Here is a 24,761-nt window from a genome sequence, read left to right as displayed (position 1 = left end):
CGGCCTGTTTCATGTCCACATGCCACCACATCCAAACAAAACGGATGGCACCGTTGGAGATTGCCTTAGCGCATAAGAAGTGGAGAATGGGGCGCATAACGACCCAAGGAGAAGGGGATAGGGCGCTACCAGCCAAGGGAGATCAGTCCTCGCGATTTGCTGGCTCGACTTGAATCGGAGATGGGAGCTCGATGCAACTATGTGAGCTTCAATGGCAGAGGCGAGTGACAGAGGCGGACCCAAAATTTTCATCAAGTATGGACGTACTGTAAGCCCGGCTAATTTTTCATCAAAATATTCATCAAATTTTCATCAAAATAGGGTGCGTCGCTAGCGAAAGCCTCGGCGCGTGTCTGGGCTTAGGGATGGTTAGGTCCGCCTATGACGAGTGCCACTTATTACTTCTTACAAAAATACATCAAATCTTGTGGAGTACTTCAGCAACAATCGCAGATTACTTGTTACTGATTTGCAGATCAGCACGGAATGGATCTTCAAGAAGATGGGGAAGCAACTTGTTCTGTACGAGGATGAGGATGCGTGGGCAGGGTTTGAGTTTGATTTGGACTGGGCCAGAGAGTTTTGGGCACACGTAAGTAATTAGGTTGCGTTAGCTTAAAAAAAGGGGCACGCTAGCCGTCGGTCGGTGGATTCTTGACCAGAAATCGGTTGCTGTCAGGACCGTCAGATGATCATCCAACGTCCAGAAACGTCTGCAGCGAACTTTTGCGTTTATGCCCCTTAGTATTTGCGAACTCAACCCGTGATCCTGGTTTCCTCCCTTAAAAGTAAGGGGCATATCCTTTTGGGTCCGACCTTCCCAACAATTACAACAAATATGCCACTGTACTGTTGATTTACGTTCTCCACAAGGTATTACAACAACAAAAATCACCCCGTGTCCACAAAAAAAATACTATTACAACAAAAAAGTCGCAAAATTTATAAAAAAAGTAATTATACAATAAAGTGGTTAAACCAACAAATTTTTCCTGTAAATTGATTTACAACAAAAGTTGCCAATAGTTTTACTAAAAATCGTAGGCTATTACAACAAAATTCCATATGTAGGCTATTACAGCAAAAAATTCATATGTATGCAAAGTGGTCAATCAACATATAATTTAATACAGACTGGATTACAACAAAATTCACCAACTATTTTCACAAAAGTCACAAGTAATTACAACAACAAAAATCACTTGAATATTACCAACAACAAATCCGGCATAAATATTGGATGTTTACAACAATAGTCAATAATTGCATCAAACATCGACAACTATTACAACAAAAAACATTGTGGCTACGAAAAATTGGTTAAGCAATAACAAATTTGTTACATGATTAGTTACAACAAAATCATTAGATATTTATACAAAAATCATAGTTGATTACAACAAATCGCAAAGTTGTGGTGAACACCAAAGGTAAACTTTACAACATCTCTAAGGTTTTTTAGCTACCAATTTTATATGCAATTATTACAAAATTAATGAACTTATATAACATCAAGAAAATCATGTGGGAGCTTTTTCATGTCGGACCCGATCTCGGCGATTCAGCGTCGTCAACCAAAAAGAAAGGATCTCTGGAGTCCGTTGGCCCGGAGAAGGCAACCTAAAACCCATTACCCTCGATTCCCCATCGTTTTAGACCCTTAACGTCATCACTCCCATCAGCGGCGAGGCATTGAGGAGCACAAGCAGGCGGGCACAAAGACAAGTTGTTGTAATTTAATTGGAACCATCAATGGCACGCCCTCAGTATAACGGCCAGGCAAACCAACCAACACCATAGATTGTGGTAGAGGTGCATAAATTTAGCTAGCATGTAGAAGCCAAACTAGACTACATGCACGTGCTAGGAAGTAAAGCAAGCAGGGAAGCTAGCTATGTACTCGATGTGCATGCATACATGCTTCTTTTTCCACCGAGCTAGCTACGCGGTGCATGCATACGTGAGAGAAACCGTGCTAGCTATATGGGTTGCCAATCACATCGGTGTTGGGCTAGTTACGTGGGCCTTAGCGACTGGCCGGCCAGAAGCCCAAAGGAAACGCTCGCGCGAGAACGGAACGACCGATCGCGGCGCGCGATCGGTCGACCGATTAGAATCGTTTCCCTTAAAAAAACGTTCTAAAGGAAGTATCGTACAGGAGTCGTACGCTAAATGTCGTGTGTGAGGCAATTCCGCAGAAGGATACTTGAGCTGAAGAGATGGCTGTGAGGAACGAGAAAGTAAAGTAGACAAACTGCGGGTAGATTTTTAACGGCCGACTAGGCAGGGATTTGCGTCTTACCCCACTGTTGTGTTGCAGCCACCCTTTTGAATAATCTGTACCGTCGCGTGCGCTCTCTGGAATTTTCTAGCTCTCTCACACGAGAGTGTGCATGCATTTCTACAGTAGCTAGCGGCCAACTAGAAATTAAAGCGACCGCGGTAATGACGCAGAAAATATTAATTATGAGAAACGAAAAACATGAGAAAATCGTTTTAAATTACATGGAGCAGCTTGTATTTTCTTTTATAAATATAGTATGTCTTACTGTTATTGGATCTTGATTTTTTCTTCGATTTTACAAATAGATTTTATATGTATAGTCTGAGCAATCGAACTTTGTATAGTTCTTTGATTTATATCCATGAACAACCTCCAAAGTGCAGTATTATTTTTGTTCTCGAAAACGAGGGTCAAGTTGCCATATTTCTCATGTTTTCTGAATAAAGTCATGTTTCCCACGGATATCATTTATTAGTAAGTGGAATGGCTCCATTTATTATATTTAAAATTAAAATTCTTAAAATTTTAGTTTCTACAATACAAAATAATCAATGTTTTAGGTTTGTCCTGAGTAAAGAAAAAATCAAATGCGACCAGATTTGTAGAAAAATATGTAAGCATCAATAATGTCAAACCTATAGCACTAAATATAATTTACAATAAATCTAATTAATTTAAATTGTCATTTATATATTGATATATTCAAGTATATACTCGGATAAACTTAAAGTTGTTTGGCTTTCGACTGTCCTGAAAATAAAATATTTTAAAATGGTGGAAGTAATATTTATGCGCATTTACTTTGACAAGAAACTCCGTGAGATTAACATATCTAGGCACGTGTTAACAGAAAGCACTCGCAGATGTGAGAGTATAGTATTTATTATGCATCTTTCTTGAAAACTAAGTTAAATACTTTTAAATATCATCTATTTATCTCAACATGCGAAGCATGTACCCTTGACTAGTGCATTTTTATGTCTGCCATAATATAAAGATGTTTTCTGTCGAAAAAATATGGAGATTCAATAATAGAATAATATAAAGATGTTTTCTGTCGAAAAAATATTATTCTGACATAAGAACAAAAGATAATTGAATACTCATTCATAGAAACGGTCAATATAGATACACTGAGATTCACAAACTGTAAACAAATTAAATATGAGTGTGTATTGTGTAAGCTAGATGCCTATGGAAGGAAAAACAGAAAAAAAACGCACAAATACAACTTCCTTGCTGCACAAGATCAAAAAATCCAAACAGCAATATTCTTAAAATTACTACACACCACTAGACCATGAATAAGCACGTTCACTTCCCAGGTATTGTCGCCAGCCACCATATATCGTGATGTTTGGTCATGGTCACAGAATCAGCGAGGAAGAGATGCTTGACAGTTATAAAACTGCATACTGTAGAACAATATTTGGAATCCAGGCAGACTGCTATCTGGTGTTATGGAAGCAAAGCCGGACTGGAACTTTCATCATCATCGTGTACGCCAAGCTCTGCACATCTGACGCAATTAGCCACTAGTTCCAATACTTTCTGAAAACAAAATAAAAACAAATGCTTACGTTTTACAAATGGGATTACGATTTAAAAGACATAGAGGCGATTGTCTCTACAAAAATGTCTCTAACGCACTTTTTCTTGTAGTGCACATACTATAATCCTGAATTTTCACATCTATATCTATCTATTTTTGTGGACTTCCCTACAATGGAAAGTGTCACTTTCGACAAATTAAAAAGGATGCCCTCGCATTTGCGAGGGCCACACTGCTAGTTGTTTGAAAGGTATAATTTTTTTGGTAGATTCAAGAAATATTCATACAATTCAAAAAATATCTGGAGAATTGAAAAATGTTCGTGAGTTTTAAAATTGTTCATACAGTTCAAAATTGTTCCGATTCAAAAATGTCCGTACATAATTTGTTGTGAATTTATGAATATTCAAATATGTTATGAACTTGTGTACAGTAGAAAGCGTAATGTACTGTATTCATATTTTCGAATTCAAACAATTTTGAAAACACTATTTGCTTCATATCATGCTTACTAGTGCGAGAGAAAAAAATTAGTCAGCTTACGGCATGCCTAGGCAGCGACAAATTCCTGGATCCGCCTCTGCTCTCTGCTTTCAGGTGGCAAGCGATCGGGCCTTTCTCCATACAATATTGTTTTATAGAAGCAAATATGGTGGCGCATAAGTTAGCTAGAACTTGTTTTGATTCTAATAATTCTATTTTCTGGGACTGCAATCCCCCTAGTTTTATTATTCCCGATGTAATTAAAGATGTAACTTTGGTCACAGATTTGTAACTGTACTGGTTGTTGTGGCAGCAGGTTTCAGCCGCACTCTTTTCCTTCCAGGGTACCGAAGGAGACTGGAAGGTTTTTAATGAGGCGGCCTATTGTCCTTATATGAATGGTATAAAAAAAATACTGGAAAGAATCGATCCCTTCATGGAAAAAAGAAATGACAGCTGACCTGTTGCATCGAACCGTATTCTATACCTCCATATGCGTTTTCTTTTCTACACTATCTCAGCTGATTATATTAGCGATCATGTGCTCCACAAATGCTTCTTATTTCTTTTCTTTCACGAGTCCACGTCCAGCGTCAGGAGGAAGCGACGATGCTACACCAACACTGCCTTCTCGTGCAGCCGGATTTCAGAATACTACATGATGACTGGAACATCTCCAACCCCGCAATAGGTAGTTCCCCTGATTGCAGAGGGGGTGGATCTACGTGCCTAGATCGCGCAACGCCGGGTCGAGCTGCCACCGGCGCAACAAGTAGATCTATCATGGGCTCGAATATCCGTGGCTCCCACTCCTGTGGGAACGGGAGACAGAGCTCGCCCGCTTCTTCAGCCCCTACTTCGGCCGCTACAACAGCCTTGGACAATGCTCATGGTGGCATGGGTGAGATGTCGATGAGACGCTGGTCCAACACGGATACCAGCCTTTTTTTTAGCTGAAATACCAGCCTCCTCCTCCCAATTATCGTGGTGCGCCGGTCTTCACCACGCCGTCCTAGTTGACTTCACGCTCGGGTCGACCTAGTGGTGTGTCGGCGCCGGCCCCGATGCCAAAGGATGAGCCGGAGGGCGGGCGACAACGATGGTGGTGGCGGCGGCGATGGCAGGAACGACGCATGCAGCCTCGACCGCAACATCTTCTACTATCATATTAGGATTATTAAATGTTTTTAGCATAAAATTTTGCAAAGTATGTATACATCTGAATAAAAATCGACGTCTTCTCAAGTTTTTAAATTTCAACTTTTTTTGAAAATGGTCTATTGGAAATGTCGGTGTGTAGCCGTTGCAATAACCCAGCTACTTTTGCATGCATCTCTCTGCTGACACGGCTATCGACAACGAACTAAGGCGCACCCTAAGTCGGTCATTTGGACTAGAGCAACGGCTGCCGTGGCCACCATGTTTTGAGTGACTGAAACATGGTAGCTTGCATGGTGATGCAGACGCATAGCGCCGCTTGTACTCATCGCTTTTCTCATCAGGGAGTCACGCTTAATGACAGATTGCATTGTGTACTCATCGCTTTGCTCATCAGGGAGTCACGCTTAATGGAAGCTTGCATTGTGTACTCATCGCTTTGCTCATCAGGGAGTCACGCTTAATGACAACTTGCATTGTGTACTCATCGCTTTGCTCATCAGGGAGTCACGCTTAATGGCAGCTTGCATTGTGTACTCATCGCTTTACTCATCAGGGAGTCACGCTTATTGGCAGCTTGCATTGTGTACTTATCCCTTTGCTCATCAGGGAGTCACGCTTAATGGCAGCTTGCATTGTGTACTCATCTCTTTGCTCATCAGGGAGTCACGCTTAATGGCAGCTTGAATTGTGTTCTCATCGCTTTGCTCATCAGGGAGTCACTCTTATTGGCATCTTGCATTGTGTACTTATCGCTTTGCTCATCAGGGAGTCACGCTTATTGGCAGCTTGCATTGTGTACTTATCGCTTTGCTCATCAGGGAGTCACGCTTAATGGCAGCGTGCATTGTGTACTCATCGATTTGCTCATCAGGGAGTCAAACTTAATGGCAGCTTGCATTGTGTACTCATCGCTTTGCTCATCAGAGAGTCACGCTTAATGGCAGCTTGCATTGTGTACTTATCGCTTTGCTCATCAGGGAGTCACGCTTAATGGCACCTTGCATTGTGTAGTCATCTCTTTGCTCATTTGGGAGTCACGCTTAATGGCAGCTTGCATTGTGTACTCATCGCTTTGCTCATCAAGGAGTCACTCTTAATGGAAGCTTGCATTGTGTACTCATTGCTTTGCTCAATAGGGAGTCACACTTATTGGCAGCTTGCATTGTGTACTTATCGCTTTGCTTATCAGGGAGTCACGCTTAATGGCAGCTTGCACTGTGTACTCATCGCTTTGCTCATAGTGCGTCACGCTTAATGTCTTAAATAGTCCCTCCCTCTCTGTGTGCTCGGAGCCAAACTCAAGCTCTGGTGAACACACGAACCACCACAGAGAAACTCTGGCGCCTGCCGGCGACGGACTCATCCTCGTCCTCCATGGTGGTTGCGGGGGCGACGGAAACTCTGGCGGTGTTCTGGCACGAGGGCATGCTGGCCCACGACGCCGGCAGCGGCATGTTTGACACGGGCCTTGACCCGGGGTTTCTAGACGTGCTCGAGAAGCATTTCGATGGCGCCGACCGCGTCCGCAACATGGTCTCCATCCTCCGCCGAGGGCCCATAGCGCCCTTCCTCTCTTGGCACTCCGGCAGCCCCGCCCACACCAGCGACCTCCTCAAGTTCCACACCCAAGGTCAGCCCCCAAATCAAATGCAATTCCCTCATGTAAGAACGATGCACCCGCTCACTTTTTAAGTTCACTATAGCTTAAAAGATAACACCATCATCCCCACAGTAATACTATTTAGAGATTAATAACAGAGAAAATTAAGAAAATCTCATACAGATTAAAACAAAGAAAACAAACATATACAAAAATAAAATGATGGAGGTAATTTTTTGCAAAAAAAATATTTTGTTCAAGTCCGTACAACAAAGTTTCACCACAGATACAATTTAAATATCTCAGTTTCATGCGGGTAACTTCAAACGAAAGCCGAGCTACATTTAACCTTTTATTTGCAAACACTAAACATTGTTTTTTAAAGTTTTAAAAAATCTAAAATAAAATTCTACACATAAAGGGTAGCCCGGTGCATGAAGCTCCCGCTTTACGCGAGGTCCGGGAAAGGGTTAGACCACAATAGATTATTGTACGCAGTCTGTCCTTTCAGTTTTTGCAAGAGACTGTTTCCACAACTTAAACCCGAAGCTTTTACCATTGCGCCAAGGCTGTGGTGACCCGACATACCACTGCATGGTGTAGTATGCAAGTCTGATATAACACCAATGAAACACCGTTCCACTAGTATTATATCGCTCAGAGTGGTACAACAGAAACATATGCGGGTCCAAGGCATGTCTATAGAATTACAATATTGACTCTGTTACATAAAATTAGCACAACCTTCTACTTTACAATGAGGTAAATCTTCAAATAAACTCCAGAAGAACGACTCGTAGTCTAATCCTATCACGAACTCTATTTGTAGAGTATTTGACTAGCTATAGGGGCTATGAATAGATTCTAGCTAAATAGGAGCTAGGTTTAGGAAGCTAGTTCCCTTCTATGGCTAAACTAGGTTTTCTCCTTGTTGGATGTGGCATCTGACTCCTCCGACAGGATCTTGTCTCTTGAACTAGTTGTTGACTCCTCGGCCTTAGAGTTGCACTGTAGATCCTCCATCGTTGCCTTCATATCTAAGCAGGGGATTTAAGAGTGGGATGAGTACGAGCGTACTCAACAAGTTCATTATAGGAAAGAGGTGTTTAATGCACTAGCTACAACATTAGACCAGAAAGTCTAATACCAATGCAGGTTTTCATAACCATTTCTTCAAAAGGGTTGCTTTTATTCAGAAGAACTATGTCCGTCAGCCTTCACCGGTTTACTAGAACTTCATGGAGTTCCTTTCCGGCAGCGTTCGCAGTTCCATATCCCGGAACAGGGAGTGACAGGTCACGATTCATTACACTCTGCAGAGGTGTGTTGCTTTACCCATAAGAGATCATAACCTTGGTGCCACCCAAGCTGCAGGCTTGTCCACACTTCCTATGGTGTGAGGCCCGGTATAAGGTCTAGCCAATCATGTTCCTCCGCTACCTCGCACACCCACCCTTTGTTGCATATCCCGACCCTGGGTCCTCGTCGGTCCCATTATTCCCATAGATTTCAGGGTGGACCCCGACCACGACGACAGTTTAGGACTCGTTAACCAAACTCCTTCGCCGGTAGCTGCAACCCATCATAGACCGCAATACCGTGGGGACTTAAGGCTTCCCCAGCCTACCGCTTGTTCTTCGGGCGACAAGTGTCTACGGACAATGCCGTGGGGACTTAAGGCTTCCCCGACCTACCGCTCGCCCCAGACGGATACAAGTGTCTACGGTAAAGCGCATCCGTTGATGAACGAGAGGTGGAAACACTTTTGACTACTCCGTCCCACTCCGGATCTTATGGTTAACACGGGTATTACGGCACAAGAATCATCGCGACATTTGTTGTTTAATCCTAGATGGATATAAACCCTTGCAATGGAACCTCCACCATATCAACACAATCCATGGTTCCATTGCCAACCACATAGTCATATTCATAGTTATGAAAATAGTGGTTTTGGTTTTTATGCAATAGTGGTAATCATAGTACTTTGCAAGTAATTTGATAAAGATACTCAAATGACATGAGCAAGTGATGAACTTGCCTTTCTTGACTCGCAAGATTATGCAGGCAAGGTCTTCGATACGCAATAACTCCAGATTCTGAAATAGCATCATCGTCCGGTAAGGACGATGTTTAAAAGATTGCCAAGGATGCAATAATGCATAAGTATGAGATGCAATCGCTCTAAGCGTGACCTAACCCCGATGATTTAGGATTAGTGAGTGGTAATGATTAGTTCAGGTGTGTTGCACTTTTAGAGTGATTCACAACAAGGTTCTTATTAAGGATTGGTTGCTTAGTATCATAAACAGGTGCTGCAATATATTATAACAATAATACTAATAGCACACAACAATAATATTTGGTATAATCCTAACATGTAATGAATAGTGGTTGGTTTTAGTACTATATGTCATGGTTAATGGTTGATTATTATATACTTCAAAAGAATAACTTTTGAAGAACATGTTCTTTAATAAAGAACAAGTATAATAATCAGGGTGGTGGAGTTCTATGGTTTATTATGGGTTGCAACTAGTTTATAGGGTAAGTATTAGTTGGATCCCAACAATGTTGGATTCATCAGCTACTAGGGCTTATATGGTTTTAATGAGTCATATTATAATCAAATCATTATATATAGGTGTAATCAAGGTTGGTATACCTTGTTGTTGATAGCTGGATAGGGTTTATCAATCCTATTAAGCAGGTTTGATGGCTACTCCCTATTTTCTTCAAAATAATAACTTTTGAAGAACATACTTCTTAAGTAATAAGAAATATTGCAATTAGGGTTATAGGTTCTATTAGATAGGGTTGAGGATACTCTCTATTTTCTTCAAAAGAATAACTTTTGAAGAACATACTTCTTAAATAATAAGCAGTATAATAATTAGGTTGAGGTTGTTTAGGTTTGCTATTTAATTCCCTAGGTAAAGATTGGTTGGTTCCTAAATAGGATGTTTGATAATTATCTAATACTAGCGGGGTTTAGTGGGTTATGGTGATGTAATGATAATTATTGGGTATAGATGCTATTGGAGTTCATCACAATTGTGTGATGCTAATTAAGGATGAGTAAGGATGATGGCTTTGGTAATAGGATCTAGGGTTTTAAATGAATTTAGGGTTTTAGGGTTTCATGTGAAATAGTGAGGTTGTAATCTTTATTCAACAAGTAATTAGGGTTTCCTAATCTACCATATAGTTATTAAGGTAATAACTTCATTCGTATTTGATTTGATAATGTCTTAATGTTTTTATTTGCTTAGTTTAGTACTATGACTAAGGTTAATTTGCATATGATCACATGTTACAAATAACTAGGGTTTTAGAGTTGAAAACAATTTAGGATGGTTACATAAAATAGTGAGATCAAGGTTCTACTTATATTAGAACTAGGTTTCTAATTGTGATATCATTCTTAAATTAGTAATTGGTCATAGAGTTTAAGTTATTAACAACTTTGGAATAGAAATAATAATGGATTTAACATTCTATTATAAAAGACTTAAATAAAATATGATAAATATTATTAGGGTTTAGGGTTTTTAAATAATGGTTGAAGTAATGATCAATTATGATTTTCATACGATTAAACATAACCATCAATAAATATTTGTTTTCTTTAATATGGCATTTTAATGCAAAGTAATATTTAATATTTTCTTTATGTGAAAATAGAAACAAGAAAATTATATGTGTAGTATTTAGGTCTTAATAGTTCAATTAGAGGAAACTCCAAATTATTGTTCCTTTAGTTTTAAAGTATTTGTTTTATATTATTATTATAGAGGTAATCTTCTGTTACCAAATTTTAATTATTGTATGTTATTTCATTAATTTAAAATGATGAAAACTTAATACAAAAAAAAAGAAGAAAAGAAAAAAAATAGACCAGATGGCCCGTTGGTTTGGCCCAATGGCCTGGTCCAACCGAGTTGGCCTGGTCGGCTTGGTTGAAGACCACGACCCGACCCAATCCACTCACGCTCACCTCTCACCCACGCACGCACACGACGACCTCGCGTGACCTTCTGCGGGGCTCTCCGATGTGCTCCTCCGGCGCCGCTCCGGCCAGCCGACGGCCAACCCCCGACGCCGCTGCTCACGGACTAGGTTTCGCCGTCCTCTCCTCTTTCGCCTCCACCAACTCCCGCTCACCGAGACGCCGCCGACACCCATGCTCGCCCCCAAATCTCCGCCGTGCCGCTGCTGGTGCCCGGCCCTCTCCGGCTCCTGCGAGTTAGGGCTTTGGTACGCCTCACTACTCTCTACTACCTCCTCCAGGTCGATTTAATCCTCGCGGTCTCTCTTGCCCGCCCCCGACCAGGAACCCTAGCGGTCGCTGGTGGCTTGTCTGGCCGCCACCGGCCTACTCCAGCCATCGTCGACCTTGCCGGATGTCGCGGGCAGCGGTCAAAGCTCCGCCCTGATGTTCACCGCTTACACGCCTGCAGCAAACCCTCACCCTTGTAGTTCTGGCTGTCGCCGGTCCCCTCCTCCGACGCTACTTCCCGGCTTGGCCTCGCCGCAGACCTCCATGCCACCTATCGCTGCCTCGACTATTACTATTCGACGCCGGCTGGATGGCATCCTCTGCAACCCCGGCGTCATCGATCCGCTGCTATGGTTTGTTGTACTGGTATATGTGAGAGTTTGTGGCAGTGGAAATTGCATGGTGGTGGTGTACTGGTACGGTGATGGTTTGGTTGTGGTGTGTTGTTGTTGCCACTGCATCCACGACCTTGATGCCGGCGGAATGATGCTGCAACGCAACCCTGGCGTCGACTACATCGGCTGCTACAACTATTGCAATGTAAGCTAATCCTCCCCACTTCTCTGCCTATGATTATGATCTCTGATGCTGCAAGCTACTACTTAAAGTTATATGCCCCTGACATTGTTGTAGTGGAGATATATGTTTATGCTCAGTTGAATTTTCCATGGTGGTTTGTATAATTATAAGTGTGCTCAGTGACATGTGACTTGAGCTAGTCAACTACTCAATTAGCTGACATGTGCATTAGGTTTAATCTGGTGCCGCCATTTGGATTATTACGCATCCTGGCACTTGTGATTATAGTGGTGTCTTAATTATGTCAAAACTGAATACACATTGTATTATTAACTAAATGAATTCACTGGTAGGCGAATTTGCCTATACTCAAGTTCTAGTTTGAGCTACTTGTAGTAGCTGGTGTTTGGTTTAATTACCAAGTTGAGTTTAGGTTAACCAGATATACATCTTCTTGTGTATAGATGGTTGATTGGTCTACTGGATGGCTTAATTGCATGCCTCACATGATTAAATCATACTTCTGTTCCTCTGACTGGTAATAGCATGAGTCATGTGGCTTTTCTACTGGATCCCAAATGATCTAAAGATCCTCTGATCATTTGTAAGTGTGGAATATCAGCTATTTGCATGTGGTTGTGTAAAGTGAATGTGCTACCAGATTCATCTACCTTATTGCTTGGTGCCTTTTACTCAGGGATCTTGTTGCCCTCACAGATGGTCTCTCTCTTAATGGCTATTACTTGATAAGAACAGATCTTATGCTTGATATCTTGGCCCTGCCTATGATGCAAAGGCTGAGGCAAAATTATTGGATAGGAACAGATACTACTCGTACCTTCTTTATTTATTTATTCTCCAGGATGATTTTTGCATAGCACCTCTATGCAAGGCTGAGAGAAAAATCCTTCTAATCCTCCTAGGTGAAAACCTTGTCGAAGGGTGGATGGATCTGATGCTTTGTATTCTTTCCTTTGTTTTGCCTGTTGCTCCTTGTACCTCGGCCTCTTGACTTGGAAAGAAACCTCCTTCTAGTGGACAGCTTGTTCCTCCTAGCTGTTTGTGCTTGTTCCAGGCTATATGGTTGTGTTCTTGCTGTTCTAGGAATTTGAGTGATGTGCTGCTTTTGCTGGATAGTGTGCTGGGGTGTGAGATGAACTGCAGGAATGAGTTTGCTGGTGTATGCATCATATGGTACGGCTGGGCTACTGCTTTGCTTTTGTAGTGCTGGACTGTTGTTGTGGTGGTGACAACACACACCCTATCTGTGGTGACCATGCCGCTTGCCAGATGGCCCCCACCTGAGGGTACAAGTTACCAAGCTGGTACTTCTCCCCTTGTGCAAGACACGGCTGAGATAGATAATGATCACTATTTTCCTTTCTTTTGTGGATACCACTGTGAGCTTCCTCGTTTGACTCAATAGCTACTAATACTTATGTGAGCTGACTACTTATGGCTTAATAATTTGGTTGCTTAATCCTCGTGATTGTTCTCTGTATAGTAAATGTTGCTTAAATATTAATTAAGCTGATGCTTAATTAACAAGTGGGTTTATACAATATTTTCTTAAGATCATTTTGACTTTTCCATGTCAAAACTGATCACTTTAAATAAACTTGTGAGCCTTCATGGTTGCTAGCTAGATTAGAGGGAAATTTTTAAATAGTTGCCTTGTTGCCTCAAATAATGTTGCCTTGTGTCCCTGGTTGCCTTCTTGATCACTGGTTTTCTATGATAACTAGATGACCCGTTGCGCTATCGCGCAAATGGCGGAGGCTAACCATAAGGTTTGGCTTATTTTAGTACCGCAGATTGGAGCGCAGCTTTGTCATCGAGTACAATAGTATCCGATTGGGCGTGTTACCGCATTGCTCACTGTAAGCATTGGTTTATTTCAATACCAGAGGCTCGGGAGCGTGTAGCTCTTTCGATCGCCGCCCACTTGGTATCACTTGAGATGACCCTTTCGGTCGCCACCCACTTTCTATCACTTGAGATGACCCTATGCGCTGCTCTTTAGATCGCCGCCCACTTGCTATCAATTGAGATGACCCGGTGTTGGTATCACTTGAGATGACTCTGCATTGCTCTTTCAATCGCCGCCGACTTGCTATCACTTGAGATAACCTGGTGCGCTCCAACACACAGGCAAGTGCAAGACAGTATTGTAACCATAAGTTTTATGTTGTTGATGTACGTGTAGTTGTCCAAGAATTTAGTAGGTCTTTGAAAGCCCTTATGCCTGTATAGCAATCCTTTTTAAAGAAAATAAAAACATAAGTTTTACTCGGCTGATGTATGTTTAGTTGTTCAAGAATTCAATGTCTTTGAGAGACCGTAAGCTTCGTATAAGCAATCTTTTTAAAATAAAATAAAAACTTTCAAGCAAATATCTACAGATAACACATGTACAACACAGGAGCAACATTTGTTGCATCCAACCATTTATTCATAGCAAAGAGAAATAAATATACATAAATATCATGTTTTTTGGGTGCCATCAACACATACAATAAGTATGTAATAAGTGTCATTTCCTTCAATAAGAATACACCAGGATCATCACTAAGAACCAAAGAACAAATGTGCACCAAGATCACTATACACCATTACCGTTGGTTCCTCTGATATTAAGCCTATAAAGCAAATACAAAAAAAACTACAATCAAATATACAGATAAGAAAATAGAACATACACAGACTAAAAAGTGAGGACTATTAACCCTGCTATAAGGGCATGCATGTGACTAATCAGGATTTCAAGTATCCTCTGCTTGGAATCCAAAACTAAAAATTAATGAATTTGGTAAGCACATAGTAAAGTAGAAACAAAAGTGTTCAACCAACACACTGTAGCTATCTGCATAAGATAGTACTACTTAGAAACACAATACCAGGGATTGTTTTCAAATCTATTATGTTGTATCTTCTGTAACAACAGTACTACATTGAGGAGGTGGTTCCCAGCTAACAAACTGCAGCAACATGCATAAGCTTCTACCACTTTACAAATCTCTAGTAGATGGGATGATTCCTTAAGTTGTTTTCTTCTATCTGAAGTGAAAACACGGATACACAACTTAATCTATTACACAAGTTAAATTAACTTGTTTGTTTCGGTTAGATTTCTTTGTGCATATTTTCCTTCTGTCCTCTGAACCCCCACTAAGTAGCAGGGGAGCTAGCTAAGTTTGGGTGGGCCGGAACAAAGCAATTTAGAATGCAGGCCAGGGAGCACGAGGGCAGGAGAAAGCCCTCATGTGATATTCGTCTCCATTTATTTCAATGCGGAAGTCTAAACCATTTGTAAAACCACACAACACCTTTCGGTCTACCTACTACATATTCCTGTCAGCTAAACTAAAGGCACTGTCTATTTCTAGAAGAGAAAAAAACACAACCATCTAATATATGAAGAAACATCAATCATCATCTAAAGAAGTACATAGTGTATACTCACCAGAAATAGGACCTTATGTAAAGGGAAGGCATAACAAACCTAAGTATTTGATTTGTAGCAACCAGTTCACAAGTGGAGTCATATGTCTGTGCTCAAGCTACGTGTACCAATAGAACAAAGCAGAATTAAATGCCATGTATTCTTATTTTGGAAAACATGCCTGAAACACATCAAATGACGGTTGCCCAATATAATAGGTACCATTAAATATTCATAGAAAAAAGTTGTAAGAAACACAATAAAAATCTCTTATCAAATACTCATGTTGTCTTGATATATTCAGTTGAAAGGTTATTTAACTGAAAGGTGTCGCCAATATTTTCAATGGCTTCATCAACATAAAGAGTTATTTATTTTTAGTAGTTGGCTATGATAATATTGGTGATAAAATTGGGCAGTTACAATAATTATAACAGGCGTGCTTCAACCTATTGCGCTATCGCGTAAACGACATAATTAAATCAGAATTTAAACCATAAGTTTTGGCTTATTTTAACACCGAGGGCTTGGAGTGGAGCTCTGCTCTTCCCGCCATCGCCGCCACCGTAGTGGTAAAGGGAGGGCATTTGGGTTGGGTGGCCATCCAGACTAAGTTATAATAGCATCCGACGGTGCGCGCTTGAGAAAATATCCTCGACGGCCCTTCCATCCTCCTTTGGCTACTCTCTTTGCTCCGATGCGACAGCTCCTTCCGCCCCACCTACGTCCTCCTCTTCCTCTTCCAACCCCTTGGACACACTCATCAGTGACGCTGCAGCCATTCTCAGTCAAATTTTGGTTAATTATACCACAGTTTAAGACCTCTATCAATTGATGGTAACCATTATAAATATATTGTGACCATTATAAATATATTCCAGAATCTAAGTGGTGAAATTTGTATGAACATTTTGCAGATTTTAGCTAAGGTCCAATAACATTGTACAACATTATGTACAAACTCAAGAGACGCAAGTATCCGATCCAAAGTTGAATTTATTGCATGAAAACTCCTATTTACATCACAAATTACTATCAAACGGTCTTAGAAGGCATGTGGCAAAATCAGGTTGGAATTTCAACCATATAAGTTGTATCCTCAATTTAGTACTCATACAAAGCTTTAATGTATTTGCACTTTTTGATAGGTTGACAAATGCCATGCTTGAGTGATAAAAAATGTTTTAGATAATTGGCCATCCGGTAGAATTTAGTAGCATAATCAACACCTTATCTTCTAAGGTCTTGAAGAAATAGAATATTTTTTAAAGGAAGAGAACTGTTATATAGAAAATTTTATGTGTAATGCAGAGAATCAAATTAATAATAATTATTAATCCTGGAATCAATGATGCTACAACAACGGTATATTTTCCAATAAAAATATTCATGGCTAGTATTTCTAATGTCTTCATCATCGAATTAATTGCCATCTGAACATCCTAAAGCAAACTCAAATTAAAAGCACCCACATTACACATGGTGTATAATTGCAAAGCACACCCATTGCGCCCCGGCGCAAAGACAGACGAAATTGAAGCCATATGTCTTATGAGTATAAAATAAAACACAAAGGAAATAGACAACTAATACTACTTTGATTGCACACCAGGTTGATAAGAAAGTAATGAATTGCAAATACACTGGCATACAACACAAATGATAGAATTAAAAGGTAGCACCATAGTAAATAGCTCATATTACAATAATATGTTTCATTCTACTCTTTTTCCGACTATTACAGGGCATGCATGTATGCTGCACTGTTTGAAGAAGACAACTGGCGACAGTAGAAGCATTTAACAAATAACACTTGGACCATATTTAACAAATACTCTGATGGTGTCTAAGCTAAATAGCTAATATAACTGGGGAGCTAAAGAATACATATAAATAAGGCAAAGGGGTTAAACAAAAAAATAGGATTTTGGAATTTCAAATCCAAACCACCCAGGTATCCGGTAAGGTAGCCCCGTCCAAACCTGCTCTGTCACCAACTGTTGGCTGCTGCCATATTAGAGCGGAGAAGAGGGTCCAAAGCCTATGGCTTTGCTGGAGAAGATGGAACACCAAAACAGCAAAAAAGAAAAGGTAGAACTACATATTATTGGTTGTCAACATATTTGTATCGAGAAGGTAGCACCATTTTTTTTCATCTTAGCCGAAGGCTAACACAGTAATATTATTTCCTATATGATAGTATAATTCTAGATAGACCCACATTTATATTTTGTTTTGTCAGGTTTACCTAATTTTCAACTGTACCTGTACTTTAACCAATTTTATTCTTTTGAGACTTACTATTGAGGTATTCTAGAACACTGAAATTCAGAATATCGTTGGTTCTAGCAATGTCAAATTTCCCATTAGAATGGAGGACCTTGCACACTCTGCATGGTGCTTTCTGATGTGTCAATCTACAACTGCCACCTATTAAACTTTTCTGGGCCTGCTATATCAAGTTTTCAACATAATATAGAGTGGTTCGAACACAATGGTAACTTCTAATCTCAAATGAGTTTCGGCGGTCGAGGCTCATGGAAACACAAACCTGATCCTTTAAAGCGTATAAGCTTCGGTGTTCCTTTCTAGTCCTGGAACCCAACAATCAGCAGCAGCCTTTGCTCTTGTTACCTGAAACATAATACAATATCTTCAGACTTTTTATTGAAAGGATGGCAATCCATTGATTTTACGGTTGTATAGGTAGAATATCATGGATAGTGTCCTCTATTATTTTCCACAGGAAGTCAAATCTGAGATAGATGAATCCAGTGGATCCAGCTTTGATATTTCTCACGTAAAGGTGGACTTTATTTTCTTACCTGTCCTGTTTCACATGTCTTAATGAGGATATATATGTATGGCTAACAACAATCACTGTGATCAGAGAATATGTATACATCATAAATAAAAACCCCAACCTCCGTTCCTTAATATAAGATGCTTTGGAATGCTAGATTAGCCTGCCAAAACGTCTTATATTAGGGAACCGAGGACGGGTAAGTTATTCATATAAATATTTTGAATTCTTATAAATAATGTGGTCTGAGTGGGGCAAACATCATTTTGAAGGTAATAATCATTTCTTTGCTCTGAAAATAAAAAAAATGGAAGGTTGAGGAGCAAAGCATGGGGAAATGACAAGTTGTGCAAACAATGATAGTAAATCAAATAACCGAAACTACAGGCAGTAACTTAAAAGAACATCAAGCCATCTACCCTACCAAACTGCAGAACAAAGGCACCCTTGCTGTGTAACTTAAGCCATAACTCTTTACTGAACTTTTCTCTGTTTGTAATTAAGAAACCTAAAAGTCGCTACCCTAATCTGTCCTCTACTCGTGAAGGTACTAAACTGAAGATAGTGTGTCTGGGCATGCATATTTGTCTGACAGGCTATGAACTGAGAAGAACAAGAATTGAGAGGATTTTGATATTTAGTAAGAAAATGCTCCCTAGAGTAAGAATTTCTTTTGTTGAGATGGTGGCCACCTCTTTCCTCCAAATCACCTTCCTGTGACTCTTCTCTTTGCTCCAATCCATGTCAAAGCTGCAAAAAGAGCACCAAATTATCATCAACACCAACAATTTTAATGAGCTGAATAACATACTGGATCTAGAACAGATGAGCGAGAGCTGACTCCAATATCTTTGCTAGCCATATGGTGGAGGCGAAGTAAATGTAGAAGTCAAGAACGAAAGGAACCATACCTGGCTCGAGGTGCTGGCCACCGGCATCGCCGGGTGGCAGTCACTGGGATGCTCTCACCTCTCCTAGCCCTTCCTTGACTCGCACCAACTCCACCACCGTTCCTTGTGCAGCTGAAAAGTGAGATACAACAGTGAATCAAACTACTCTACAAATAATGCTATGTAAGAACTGGTGAGAGGAGACGATCTGGCCAGAAGGGATTAGTACAATAGGCAGCGAGGTTGATATCATTACAGATTGTGTTAAAAGTAGCACAAATGAAATTGCACAAATAAATCTAAAATATATAGGATTCTTGACATGATTGGCTGGAACTAATATTTTTGAAGAACTAAATCCATAGCTTACAGAGATAAATCCTCCCCAAACCTCCTTGGAATTTCAACAAAAACCTTGCGGGAAGGAGTCAAAAAATCAGGAGGAGGAGAAGAGTGCATGCACCTGGGTGGACATCCTGTACCGGCTGTTCATGCTTCACATGTCGAGCACGTAGGAGGAGGAAGAGGTCGACCACACCGGTCCTTCACTTGAGGCGGCCGGACCGTCTCCGGCGCGCCCGTCGCCTTCGGTCGTCGCCGCCGTGGATCCGGCCCGCGCCCGGCGCCTCCAGTCGCCGCCGCCGCGGATTCGCCCCGCGCTAGCTCGATTTCGGGGGAGAGGCGGCGCGCCGCTGGCCTCCGCTGATTGGGGAGAAGGTGAGACGAGGATTGGTGAGGAGGGAGGGGCGGGGATTGGGGAGCAGATTTGGATGCCTCGATCTAGGTTTTCATTGTCCTGCGGATGGAGATGGAAGGCGACCTGAACGAGTGTATGTGGCTGTCTCTAACCGTTGGCCCCCGCACGTAGCTGGCCCCAGTCATCATCGACTCAGTGAGAAGCTCAACAAGTGAGAAAAGAATTCACCGATAGGACGGCTGCAGTGAAAAGCGGGATTGGAGTTCATTGCATCCAACGATCAACGAGCGTTTGCCCCTTTGGGTGCCCTGGCTAGCTGGGTAGCGCAGCAGCCTTTTAGAATACAAACGAGAAGAAAGAGAGGTTTGTAGGGTAAGCATACCTGCGCCGCAGTCATAACCGTCGCTGAGGCTGCCCCATCCGGCTGCACGATCCTGTCCCAAAAGGTATTAGCACTGCAAATTTTAAAAAAGGAGGGATATAGCTCAATTCTATTTTGGAACAACATTACACAAGAACATGCGACCAAAAGATAGAACAATCAAAGCACTCAATCTGAAACACGTGAATTTGGACCCAAAAGAACAATGATATTCTGTAAGTAGTCATTTCCTAAGTAAATACATATGTGTACATCACCATAAACATGAGTGTTTTTTCAAAGAAAACAAACATTACCACTTTTCTGTTCCCACTTTAGCAGGTGGGTCTGATGTTTCTAAAGGATTCACAGGGAGGGATGACCTGCACATGTAATTCATCAAGCCAATTAAGAGGACAATCCTGGACATACTGCTTGTATAATATGAGACATGCAGCATCCATCTGATATTTTTCCTGAGAACTGTGGCGTTGCTAATAAATTTATCCATTTGACAGACCCAAAATACTTGAAAAACAGAAATAGTAGCAAATAATCAACCTGGTTCACCTCCAATCCATTAGCACTATCATCTGGAGCAAGACATGGGAGTCATCCGAAAGCTTCATGTTGTTGGTTCTCCAACCAGAGAAGCACAAAATAGCAGTGGACAAATTCAATGAAAAGAAACGCAGAGGTCCTACATTGTCAACTGCTTTATGTATTTTGGCATTGTGCACCACCCTACCCAGTTTTTTATTTAGCACAGAAGAAAATACATTACTCCACATCTGTATAAGTGTATCCCTTCCTACCCAGTTTTTTATCTAGAACAGATCTTAGTGCTTCCTTTCATCTATAATTGTATCCCTTCGTACCCAGCTTTTTTATCTAGCACAAGAATGACGCCCACTGCTTGCTTAGACAGATTATATCTTTCTATTAGAAAAACAGGGCCAACCCACAACTCTATTAAAAATATTGTCTCTAGGCTATATTTATACCTGGTGCTTTGGGCCGGGATGGCCAACAACTTGCAGCAAATTCTGCTACTTAGACCGAGACAGATCCGGTTATGAATTCAGTTATTTTTATTTATTTATTCCATCTACAAAAGGCATGAAAGATCACAAACTTATAGAAAGAAAGTGAGTTTATCCGTTAGGGATGCATGTTTTTCAGCATATGAAATGAATGTCAATCAGGCTGCTGCCACTCGTGTTCTACCGAATCTACACAAAGCTGACCCGAATGGAGGTACAAAATAGCAAATAGAAAGCAAGACACCTCTTTACACCTAAGTGAGCCATGCCTGAAGCCTTTCGCTTGGGCTCGTACCTAATTAATCCAACTCCTGCAAGATATGTCCAATTGATGATGAAAAAATTCTGAGCAGGTTCATATTGCACAAATTAACCATTAACCATACCATTTTCCTGCAGGCTTAACTAACTGAAGCCGGTGCTCGAACTAATGTCCAAACTTCCTAATTGATTGTGATTTGCAGTTCATCTGTGCACACGTGATCTTAGCTCCTCATTTCTTCATGCATGATCCTTGAGCTCTGAGCAAAGCATCTCGGCATAGCAAGACCATCATACAAAATCTACACTAAGAAAGACACATAGACATTAAGTGTATCTTAAGTTTTTAACCTAGGTAACGAGTTCTTAAGTAAAGACAGGTGAGTGAAAGTTATTTGCATAGAAAGATGATAATAGCAAAATCCGCACCGCGAAAGGGCACATATACATCTGAGTGCATCTTAAGTTTTTAACCCAAGCGAACAGATATTTAGTGAGGACAGTGAGTAAAAGCTATTGGCCCATCTCCCTTTTCCTATTGCAACAATAACTTCACCTGAATCTCCGAAGGCACTATTCTGAAATATTTCAGAGAAAAGAACTTCCCAATTTGAGAGGAAAACCATCTCTGTAGTGGCTGGACAAATATACATGTATAAATTTGTGTGGATGTTCTGAAGACTGGAAACTGATATGTTCATTTTAAATCATAAAGATAAACCAAAAAGTGGTTCTTACCAATTTTCATCATGCTTCTCTGCTTGAAAAGTGACCAGAATCACAATTGGCAACCTTGGAGCAGACAACCTAGTTACAGCATCACAATCACAAATAAGAAAACAATAAAATCATTGCTTTATTGTACATTCCAGCAGAAGCAACGAATTTTAGGCAATAGCTATTGCAATGCCAACTCACATTTGGCTTGCTTCATGGTACTCGAGCGCACACAGCTGATGTCCTCGTCCATTATTTCTAACCATTTCTTCATGCACAGTCCAAATATTTCTAACCATTTCTTCATTGCTCTGTCGACGCAAGCAACCACTCCAAATATCAATGATATAGATATGGGATAGGTAAAATACCTTGGCTGGATACCAGATTCTATAAGGCCAGAGCATGTCCTTTATCCTTTTCCTTCTCTGAAGAAAAACCCATTAATCATCTCAACCACCTGCATCAAGCACCAGCACAATCAGAAACTTTACAAAGAGGAAAAGTTCATAGAGAAACCCTAAGAATAAAACAATCTAAACTGAAAAATAACTATTTGGATCCTTTATGCAATTTTCCACTCATCACAAAAGCTCAGCGCCAACATGGCCTGTTAGTTAACGAGTTTCAGAATAAGTGTGCATTCGGATACTTGGTAACATAATCCTTTCTACATCAAAACACATTAATGAGCTGAATAAAAAATTGGCCAAATCGATTAAGAACTCCAAATATGCATAACCACTTATGTGCGCCTCCAAAGGAAATCAATTTAATCAAATAAAAGGAGGAATGACAAGACTGGAGACAGATACAACAACACCAACAAACATCATGGGCATGTTGGTGTTTGATGAACACAATCCCCAAAAAATAAAATAGAGATGTTTACCTCCTGCCGAAAGCATCGATCTAGCTTAATCTTAAGATCTGTGCATTCCCCAAAGAATTTTTTTAAGGGGTGATCCACATGGCACTTCTGGAATTCTTCAATAATCTGGGGAGCAAATAGACATGATATTTTATTAGAAAAGGTGCAAAATATACATTTTCAATGTTAAAAGCTTCAGATAGACCCAGAGGTCCGTATAGAGATACCTCAGCGCACATAGGATGCCTGTGTAGGGTGAGATGAGGATGCATTTCCAAAGCTATAGGACTGTAAACCTGCATGATTTTTCCCCATGTTATAAAGTAATAACTAATCCTCAAGTTAGATACCACAATTGACAGAATTTGCAGAAACACTATGCAAGCTGGTAGTGCCGCATAACATTGATACATGCCCTTATAGGCTTATACACAGACTTAATTTTGTTCTGCTAATGACAGTCCTTCAACTTCTTACGAATACACAATCCCACGGGAATCTGTTCTCAGTACCTTACAAATCTAGATGGCGTACCAGGAGTGCCGAGCCACGATTTGAGCAAACCCTGGGCCAAAAACTAAGTGCAATTGCGCCAAAACAAAAATCTGAAAAATATCTCATACCAAAGCAATAAGTACAGAATGGGTCGGTCAGGGACTGAAGAATCACGGGTTGGCTAGTGACGAATAAGATGCAATCGTGTTATATTTCTATAATTTATGAAACGAGAGAAGATCCAGAGGGAGGCTACCGTCGCTGGGCCGCCGCCATCCGTGTCCGTCACTTATGTGCGGGAGGAAGAAGAAGATGGAGGCTGTGTGGGCTAGAGGAGAGGAAAGGACACGCTCGACGGCGACTCGCGGCTCCGGCGCCGCCGCAGTTCGACTCCCAGCAGTGCGCGGCCCAGGATCCCTTGATGGTGAGGAAAAAAGAGGTTAAAGGAGGGGCCAATTGGGGAGAAAGAGAGGAGCAGGAGAGGAGCGGGGATTGGGGTGTCCACTACCGCTGCAAACCTGTAAGGACGCCGGCAATCGCGAGGTGGGATTGAACCCACCGCTCAAGGTCGCCGTCGCCTGCGCTCGAAATCCACCGCCCACCACGATCTGGCCGTCCCTGCGCGCCGCCATGCCTCCTCTGGCCCGCCACCGCGACCCTCTGCGCCGCCGCGCCTCCTCCGGCCTGTCACCGCGGCCTCGCCTGGGGGCGCGAGCGCATCCAGGGTGGAGTCGCAGAGAGGAGAGGAGCGGGAGGCGGCTCGGGGCGGGAGTGGGGAGGCGGAGACGAGAGAGAGAGGAGACACGGGCTCAGATATTTTCACGAATCGAGATCTAGGTTTTACCGCGGGACATGGGCGCGACGCGGACGGCGTGTGCAGAACGGACGTGGTGATTGTGCTGGATCGCTCGCTGAAACACCGGCCCCGCACGCACATGGGCCCAACCGAGGTCATGGAGTCATCCAGATTAGCAAGAAGTGAAAGAAAAATTACTGCATCCGACGGCTGAGATGAAAAGTGGGATGCAGATTTTACTGTTGCAACCTGATTGGACGACCCAGATTCGTTTGCCCCTCTCAGACCCCCTGGTTGAGAGGGTAGTCTAGGGACATTTATAGAAGAAATGCCTCGTTGATGCCAAATGACCCATATGTCCCTTTACATGATCTATTTGTTCATGATGTTGCCTAAGAAAGAATTCCCTCTAATCACCATTTGGGGATCAAGACTAGTTCTTGACTCCCATTAGCTAGTTTCCAAAACTAAAATGTCTCCCAAAATGCGGAGACAAACATTTTAACC

General features: G+C 41.4%; 2 protein-coding genes across 3 annotated transcripts in view; one reads left to right on the top strand and one right to left on the bottom strand.

The window, feature by feature from the left end:
* The first annotated feature begins 211 nt into the window (after nt 1-211).
* Nucleotides 212-24,761, top strand: part of LOC124648596 (histone deacetylase 8-like) — a 44,004-nt gene continuing 19,454 nt past the window's right edge. The window contains exons 1-4 of the mRNA XM_047188326.1: nt 212-268; nt 476-592; nt 6,670-6,720; nt 6,813-7,110. Of these exons, the coding sequence (XP_047044282.1) occupies nt 212-268; nt 476-592; nt 6,670-6,720; nt 6,813-7,110 (523 nt within the window). The remainder of the gene's footprint in view (nt 269-475; nt 593-6,669; nt 6,721-6,812; nt 7,111-24,761) is intronic.
* Nucleotides 22,905-23,631, bottom strand: LOC124707521 (COX assembly mitochondrial protein 2 homolog). Of its 2 annotated transcripts, XM_047239179.1 has the most exons (3): nt 23,476-23,631; nt 23,191-23,259; nt 22,905-23,089 (listed from the first exon to the last, which is right to left on the bottom strand). In XM_047239179.1, the coding sequence occupies exons 2-3, from the start codon at nt 23,233-23,235 to the stop codon at nt 22,925-22,927; spliced, it is 210 nt and encodes a 69-aa protein (XP_047095135.1). In that variant the 5' UTR covers nt 23,236-23,259; nt 23,476-23,631; the 3' UTR covers nt 22,905-22,924. The 2 variants fall into 2 exon arrangements, with proteins under 2 accessions (XP_047095135.1, XP_047095134.1); XM_047239178.1 differs by lacking the exon at nt 23,476-23,631 and having other exon boundaries at nt 23,191-23,436.

The sequence above is a fragment of the Lolium rigidum genome, chromosome 4 (genome assembly GCF_022539505.1).
Source record: "Lolium rigidum isolate FL_2022 chromosome 4, APGP_CSIRO_Lrig_0.1, whole genome shotgun sequence".
NCBI lineage: Eukaryota > Viridiplantae > Streptophyta > Magnoliopsida > Poales > Poaceae > Lolium > Lolium rigidum.
The sequence above is the reverse complement of the archived record's forward strand: the minus strand, read 5'-3'. Positions and strand labels throughout refer to the sequence as shown.